This window comes from Carya illinoinensis, chromosome 10 (genome assembly GCF_018687715.1).
Source record: "Carya illinoinensis cultivar Pawnee chromosome 10, C.illinoinensisPawnee_v1, whole genome shotgun sequence".
In the NCBI taxonomy this organism is placed as follows: domain Eukaryota; kingdom Viridiplantae; phylum Streptophyta; class Magnoliopsida; order Fagales; family Juglandaceae; genus Carya; species Carya illinoinensis.
Window position 1 is genome coordinate 34,814,846 of NC_056761.1, and position 8,399 is coordinate 34,823,244.

At 35.3% G+C, this 8,399-nt stretch overlaps 1 protein-coding gene across 7 annotated transcripts; it reads right to left on the minus strand.

The window, feature by feature from the left end:
• Positions 1-2,052: 2,052 nt before the first annotated feature.
• On the minus strand, positions 2,053-6,994 carry LOC122279965 (kinetochore-associated protein KNL-2 homolog). Of its 7 annotated transcripts, none has more exons than XR_006229702.1 (10): positions 6,800-6,994; positions 6,610-6,695; positions 6,281-6,425; positions 5,661-5,796; positions 4,620-5,541; positions 4,115-4,173; positions 3,806-3,860; positions 3,644-3,705; positions 2,912-3,006; positions 2,053-2,407 (listed from the first exon to the last, which is right to left on the minus strand). XR_006229702.1 is itself a non-coding variant. In XM_043090884.1 (9 exons), the coding sequence occupies exons 1-8, from the start codon at positions 6,866-6,868 to the stop codon at positions 2,931-2,933; spliced, it is 1,617 nt and encodes a 538-aa protein (XP_042946818.1). In that variant the 5' UTR covers positions 6,869-6,994; the 3' UTR covers positions 2,053-2,407; positions 2,912-2,930. The 7 variants fall into 7 exon arrangements, 2 of the variants coding, with proteins under 2 accessions (XP_042946818.1, XP_042946820.1); XR_006229700.1 differs by having other exon boundaries at positions 4,615-5,541; XR_006229699.1 differs by lacking the exon at positions 3,644-3,705 and having other exon boundaries at positions 4,615-5,541; positions 6,800-6,993.
• Between the last annotated feature and the right edge of the window lie 1,405 nt (positions 6,995-8,399).

The window sequence follows — 8,399 nt, forward strand, 5'->3', positions numbered from 1 at the left end:
ATTATATTCTAACAATATTTATTCAATTTTTAACTTTAATCTCATCTCATCCCAACTCAACTTGCTATCTTAATCTCGCCTTAGTCTTTTTTCTCTTTCTCCCTCTATTGCTTTCATTGCTAAAAGCAACATTAGATCTATCACTTTTCACTTCTTTTTAACTTACAAAACCATCACCACTAGACTCATCTTCTTCATATCTATCTATAAACACCGTAGGCAAGCAATTTGTGTTGGCTCTTGAGGAACAAGGCCTCTAAACGAGTGAGTGTGGACCTATGTGCCACTACTAATTGCAGCCATATTCGAGCCTTCCTAGTTTATTTATCTAAATCTAAATTATCTTATTTTATCTCATTTTATCATTATAATTTTTTCAAATTTTCACATAAAATATAATAAACAATTCAACTTTTTCAAATTTCAAAACAAAACTAATATTAAAAAATTATATTATAATAATATTTTATTCAACTTTTAATAAAACATCTCATCTGAACTTTCAACAAAACATCACTACAAGTCTACAACCCCTCTTCACCATTACCCCTCTGGTTTTACTCATTTTCATAGTTTTCTTTCATTATTCTCACTCTTTGCATAGCTTGGGAGCTTAGATTAGATTTGGAAGTTTTTTTAAATACAAAAGTCTCGTCTCAGTTCATTTCATCATTATAATTTTTTTAAATTTTTACATAAAATATAATAAACAATTTAAGTTTTAAAATCTCAAAACAATAATAATATTAAAAAATAATATTTTATTCAACTGTTAACTTAACATTCAAACCTAACCAAATTGCCTGCGCACCGATCCAAAAGTCTACCACCATCGCGATAATGGAGAACAATCATACATTATTAGCTTAAAAATATTTATCTTTTGACTTTTGGAGTTCTAACTTTTGAGTCAAAGGTATCAAGATTTTATTAAAAGAAAAATATAATTGCAAGCATAATTATGCACTGATATATACACCAATCTAATATGAATAGATAAAAAGTAGATTTTATTAAAAACAATACTATTTTAAATTTTAAATATGAAGAAATCAGTATTAGTGCGCAAATTAATACGTAACTTTGCTTGTATATAGCAAAACTTTTTATTAAAATTTCATGCTAAGTTTTTAGTTTTTAAACATAAATATTTAGATATAATTTTATCTAGAATTTTTAAGGAACCAATGAAATTTTTTAGATTTGTTACATTTATGGCTTATTTCTAATTTTTTTAGATTAAATAAATAAACGGCTGGTATATAGAAGTTCAAAGCTAATAGAACCATTAATTTCAAATTTGCATTGTTAAGATATAAAATAAATAATAAAATCCATCTCTTTCCATCAGTTTGAGTTTTTGAAATTAGTGATGATTTCACATAGTATTAGAGCAAAAGTCCTGAGTTCAAACCCTGACTTTACACTCTATTTCATTTAATTAAATATTTCATATGTTGGGCCACCTATTGAAAAAAAGTCTAACCTACACGTGAGGGAGAGTATTGATATATAAAATATAAGATAATTCTATACATCATACTACTATCCCACTTGCATCCAATTAAGTAAGATGTGACATATTTACCACCATTAAATGATCATTTATTATATATTTTTTTATTATCAAATAGTGATAAATGCACCACATCATATATACTAAGATGCAAGTGGAATGATGGTGTGTGTATAGCATTACTCTAAAATAAATAATAAAATCTATTTCCTTAAACTGCTTTTGGCCAATGGCTTATCATGCAACATGAATAATTTTCCTTAACATCCAACACCACATTCCACACATCTTTTAATTTATTTTTTCCTTTTTCCTATAACATGTGGTGTATGGATAATAAGTAAAACAACTCAATTAATTTATCAAGAATAAAATAAATAAAAATTTAAAATATATATAATATGTAGTATGAGATGATAAATAGCATAACCCTATGCAATATAGCCTCATGTAGCCAGCTCAAAGATCAAAGGGCACCATGGACAGAGGCTAGTTCCTACTTTTTCACCCTGCCTGACAAAAGAATACGCCTTTGCTACGGTCCAAAAATGATTTTATAAAATTAAACTCTCAAACTAACGTGACTTCATATGATACGTGATTTTGGTATATCACATCAAGTTACATCAATTTAAGTTTATTTTTGTAAAACTTCCTTATAGCTAAAACGTTTCTCTAAACAAATACACAAAATACAGGAATTAATTCATTTTAGGTTTAATATGCAGTAGGTGTCGTCTTAAATTACAACCGCTACAGAGTAGACACCATGATATTCAAGTTTTTATCATACCACAAAAGATCATGTAACATTCGGAAAATGAAAAGCTCAAGGAAGTGCGCTACTATTCACCATATAAAGCTGGCTCCACTTCATGTGATTTTCACGACCTGCGAAACATCAAACAGTAAGATTGGATCAAAGATAATCAAGCAACTTAATCTCACCGTACACAACATTTTTTTATGACCAGGAATCCCAGAGACTGAAAACGCGCCGTGTCTTTTACCCGGTTAAATAGCAGTCATTTATGCTAACATGTTTCTATACTCTATAATGACAAACGTGTCTATGAATTTCAATTTACATGGTGCTAAAAGTAATGGCTATTTAAATATCATTACTAGAAACACAATAAATATCATAGCTACGACAAGTTTAGTTTTCTAAGAGAGCATTTCTGACTAGTTATGAATTTGCACCATTTTAAACATGATGAACCCCAAAAGATGTCCTAATTTATAACATTTCAGTAACTTTGACTCTATACCCTGGTTACCAAAGAGACTAAAAATCTCGATAATTGTCCATTTTCATTTATGAATATCTATACAGATCATGGCCCTAATTATTTAACAATATCAATTTCAATACTGAGAATTAGTAAAAATTACCTTCTTAATTTTCTTGATTTCAACAGCAAGTGCAAAAGCTGCACGTGAAATTAACTTCTACTGCCTTCTCTTTTTCTGAGGCTCCAATATACTCCCTATCAACACAGTGAGGCCAGCCCATCAGCCGCAGGTATATACAGCTTAAACAGCAGATGACAACTGGTAGAGTAAACGAATCAATCGGATAGAGGAATAGAAAACATAGTTATGATTCATTAAGGCCTGGTTTGGGTAGTAAAGTTCTCCCAACCCATCTCATCTCATTTCATCTCATTCCATCTGATCTCAAAATCCAAACATCACAAACACAAATACTATTCAATTTCAAATCTTCAACTTTTTATCTAATCATTATAACTTTTCCAAACTTCTAAACAAAATACAAAAAACAATCCAACTTTTTCAAATCTCAAAATAAAAATAATATTAAAAAATTATATTCTAATAATATTTTAACTTTATAATATTTTTATTCAACTTTTTCTCTTTCCTTTCCCAAAATCCCATAAAACATATTAATTCAAAAAATTTCACTATCATTCACAAACTATTTTACTACAATTCATAGATCATCTTATCTCACTTTCCAAAGAGGCCTAATCCAAAACTAGAACCTGTGTATGGTGGGGCTTTAATAGTAAAATTAAAATAGGATGAATGATGCCAAATTAAAAGGTTGGGGTGACAAATTGAACATAAATGGTAATTATGTGTCAGTGACCAAAAGCTCACCAAGATTTAATTATTATGGCACCGAATATGTATAAATGATTAATGTCTTCAATCGCGGTTGTCTGGGCAGGGGAAGAGAGAGAGAGGGATGGAGTTAAAAATGAAAATGCTGAGAGACAAATGAAAAATGAAATTGCTTAGTAGTTAAACAAGTAAACAAACCTCTAGACTGTCCTATCACAATCAACTCATCCTTAATTCCAGTCATTTTGCGATCCTGAATACATAAACAAATCACGAGAAAGAATAAATCACACGTGACTAGATTTACACATCAACACCCCCTTTTTTGGATTTTTTTCCGCCTGGGAGGGGGGGGGGGGGGGGGGGGGGGGGGGGACAATTAAGAGCTACTTTTATTGACAAAAAATCCAATGTGAAAGTTTAACAGAATTCATCAATGAGTGTGGGGAGTGAAAGCATGCGCTATATTGAGGTTAAGCCACTATGTTCAAGCCAGAAAAAACAAACCGAATCATAAACTGGCAATTGATTGCGCCAGAATTCCAATGTAGGAACCAGTGGTCTCCCTGCAACATAGGCAAGTCAATTAAATGGGAGAAAGTAGAACCTGGAAATAATAATATTGACAATTTATGGGGAGTTCAACCATTCCAAGAAAAAAAAAAACAATATTAATTCTGTGTTTGCCATAGATATGAGGTTTACTACAGGCTATGGTTAGATTCAGTGCAATAACTTCAAATTTTCCAAAAGATGACATAGGAAATCTCATTTCAAATTAATTGAATTTTTTTTGGAAAAAATTCAGGCATCCTACTTCCCTATGGCTATGGAGCCACCACAGATACAGCTAATATAGAAGAAACAAGTCCTATTTAACTGCAATTATATTACTATCCACACAGAGAGAGAGAGAGAGAGAGAGAGAGAGAGAGAGAGAGAGAGAGAGAGAGAGAGAGAGAGAGAGAGAGAGAGAGAGAGAGAAGCATTTTAAGTGGCAGACTTGCCTGACCTTGATCTTCCAAAACTCAAAGACTCTGGAGAATGAATAAAATCTCTCTTACTGCACATGCTTTCTTCTTTAGCATTGTTTTCTCCTTCCCTTACTGCATTCTTCAAGTCCTTTGTATGGCGCAAAATTGGAGACCTAGCTGAATTATTGTTCCTTGTCTTCAAACCACCTTGAATCATATTGTTTCCACAGTTTAGAGGATGTTTCACATCGGATTTCTGCAGAGAACCATCTCCAGAACATTCAGCATTAACTTTTCTAAGGACAGTCTGATGCCTTGGGTCTTGAACTTCATCAGTATACGGGCTGGATGTGGCAATGCCCTCAAATTCACAGTTATTATTCTGTAAAATATTGCTCAGATCATCAGAAACAAAGGGAATGGAATTTATCTTTTTTCTATTGCTTTTTGACCCATTGACTGCCATTTTCTCTCCCTTCCGTTTGCTTCTTATATCCACAGACAAATTTCCAAAAACTTGGCCCATAGAGTATCCAGCAAGGCTGTCTGATATGTCCATTCTCCCCTCGGATTGAATGGTGGTCCTTGACGAACTATTCATTTTTGCTCCATCAGTGTTTTCAAATGCATCTAATGTGTGACTCAAGTTTTTGTTTCTATGCTTCACAGAATATCTAGATTCTGGGCTATTATGCAAATTGCCTTTCAGATTCTTCAATCTAGCCGAACTCCTACTCCAAAAATCACAAGGCGTAACAGTCACTTCTGTTCCATCCTTGGTCGCACGGTTACACAGCTTAGAACCATTTGAAGCATCAATGGTGATATTCTCAGAAACATTATGAAAACGACTTTTTAAAGGTTCAATATCATGCTTATGCTTATTTTCATGAATGAACAGCTGGTGATTTTTTGGAGTTTGTTTTGTAGCTGGACTAGAATTTTTCTTGCCTACAACCACTGCATATTCCAACCACATGGAGAGAGAAATAAAAGGATCCAAAAGACAAAGTTAGTTAAGGAACTTACAGAATTATCAGGTATGGGACAATTTTACAAACTAGAGTTGCATATATTACATCCTGGATGAGTGGCAAACTCATCTGGTGCAGAAAAATTTCCTGAATGAACACAAGTGGTAGAATCTCCTTCCAAGAGCTTTGCAGCATAGTCTTCCCAGTTGGGTGGAAAGCCAAACAAAAAAGGACTAAAAACCTGCGTGCAGTGAAGATATAAGCTTCAATTAGTGGCAGTGTCAACTATTTGTTGGGAGAGAACTTGATGAGTGTACACAGGGTGACTACGCCATTGGCCAATGGCAGTACTAAAATTTAGAGGAAGTTACATGGATAAGCAGAACTATCACCTGATACAATGCCTGCTTAGAGTGCACTTTCTTCTATGCTTGAAAGAGAGATACAAAATGATACAAAGTGCTTCATTACTTCTAAATGGCATCAATATCAAACCATGTATTCCTAACGTCAAAACCATAATTTTGGCATTTTCTTGGATAATTGAAATATATATTTTTCCAAATTCATTTCCCGGAGACATTTAGTTTCCAGAACCTCTACAAACGCCGATGCATCAAAGAATCCAATTACAGCATTAATCCAAAAATCGTACTTAATGCAGCAGCAACGACATTCCAAACTATACCTTCAAGAAAGGAACAGAACAGAATGAATCACGCTACCTCGGAGGGAAATCCATTGTCGCTAGTCCGCAGCTTGTTCATGAATCCCTTAATAAAAACACAAATCCCGTCAGCTGTCTCCAGGGTAAACATATCGTATCTTTTGACTACTGGTGCAGATGAAAACACACGCACTGCTTGTTGCCTAAACAAAAACAAAGAAAGTAAGACCTAGAAGGGGAAAATTTAATCATATTTGACCGCCCCACCAAGCAAAATTACAATCTAGAACTATGAATTAGTAAACAACAGAAATCAACCGGAAATTAAACAAAATCCTATCCCAAAACCCCAAGAGAGAGAGAGAGAGAGAGAGAGAGAGATCTTACTCTCGCGATGCGAAGCCCGCAACGGCTAGTCGTTTCCCTTCAAAGTCCTCTTCAGCTTTAATTAACCACCAATCGTGCAAGCATACCTTGTAAAACGAGAAAAGCATGTTGTTTGACAGAAAGAAAAGTAGAGAAATGGCAAGCCACGAATGAGTTGTTTTGGAGTGAGAAGTAGAGAGAAACACTGAACTGTTTTCTGGAAGTACGATGATGAACCATCGTAGGACTCATTTGGGTTCAGACCAGTCATAGAAGCCATGAGAATCAACCCGTCGCTCAGTCGCTGGAAATCTGAAGGTTCTTCCCGCCCAAACTCGTGCCACCGGTGCTCATATCTCTGGTCCGTGAATACGGAACATGTGCAAATTCCAAACAAAACCAAACGGGATAATTAATAGTAGGGCTGTACCGAAAAACCGGCCGGAACCGATCAGACCGGCTGCCGCCGCACGGAACGTGCCGAAACCGTCAGAGAACCGGTCGGCCGGCAGTAGGATTTAAGCCAAACCGACGTCGGCCGGTTCGGTTTGCGGTTCGCCCAGGGAAAAACCGCTGAACCGGCCGACTATATTATTTATATTTTTTTTGAAAATATTACTTATCTAAACGGCGCCGTTTCACTCATTTAAGTGGAACGGCGCCGTTTAAATCCTGTGCATTAAAAACATCACCTATGGAACGGCGCCGTTTAACTTAAACTTAAGTAAAACGGCGTCGTTTTAGGACTCAGTAGTTGAAAAAAATAATAAAAGGAACGGCGCCGTTTAACCCTAGGGTTAACACAGCGCCGTTCCTCTTCCCTTCGTCTTCTTCTTCTTCTTCGTATCTCTCTCTCTCACCAGCCGCCGCTCCTCTCTCTCTCTCTCTCTTTCTCTCTTCCCTTCGTCTTCTTCTTCTTCGTATCTCTCTCTCACCAGCCGCCGCTCCTCTCTCTCTCTCTCTCTCTCTCTCTCTCTCTCTCTCTCTCTCTCTCTCCCTTTGTCTTCTTCTTCTTCTTCTTTGTATCTCTCTCTCTCGCCAGCCACGCAGTCACCGTGGTCTCTCGCTCTCTCTCACGGCGCACACAGCCACCGACGACGCCGACGAACCGACCGGAGTTACGCCGAGACCGAGGACGACGGTTTCCTCCCCTTCTCCGGCCGGTTTCGGTCGAGATTTTCAGATGTTTCACCCCATCGGTTCGGTCTCGGTTTTTGTCCAAAACCGAAACCGATATGTCGGTTTTCACCCCTAATTAATAGGGCTGCGCTGTGGACCCTTGGAATCTGGTCTGGCTTTCCCATTCACCCGGCCCGTAAGGATAACAAAGGTAAAATAAAATATATCCACACGATTTCTCAAGAGGGCCGACAGATTTTTCAGAGTTATTCTACATATTACCATGAAGAATTTATTTTATTAATTTTATTTTAATATTTAAATTTTAAATATAAATTTTATAATTTTTTATATATCAATATGTTTATAATTAAATTTTTTTATAAATTCTTTTAAATATATTTAACATTTTTCTTTTTAAAAAGTATAAAACAATTAGACAGCATATAGGTTGAGGTTTAGCACACCGGCTTGATAATATATATATATATATATATATTAAAAAATTCTAAATCTAACTTACTTTCTCCTTCTCAAATCTCAGTCATTAGAGGTGATAATATATGATATGACTTGTGAATCTAACACCAATGAATATGAAATTCGTGCGTTTGAATTTAATATAAATGAGTTTCGATCAAAATGAGTTGATCTGTTAATACACGGTCAGCTGGTTTAACCCGAAATCAACC

Excerpts from the sequence above, each read along its gene's own strand:
- LOC122279965 (XM_043090884.1), bottom strand. The coding sequence starts at position 6,868 with ATGGCTTCTATGACTGGTCTGAACCCAAATGAGTCCTACGATGGTTCA. Across the intron at positions 5,797-6,280 it reads ACAATGGATTTCCCTCCGAG|GTTTTTAGTCCTTTTTTGTT; the intron begins GTAGCGTGATTC and ends CACTGCACGCAG. Across the intron at positions 5,542-5,660 it reads GTTTGCCACTCATCCAGGAT|TGGTTGTAGGCAAGAAAAAT; the intron begins GTAATATATGCA and ends TGGAATATGCAG.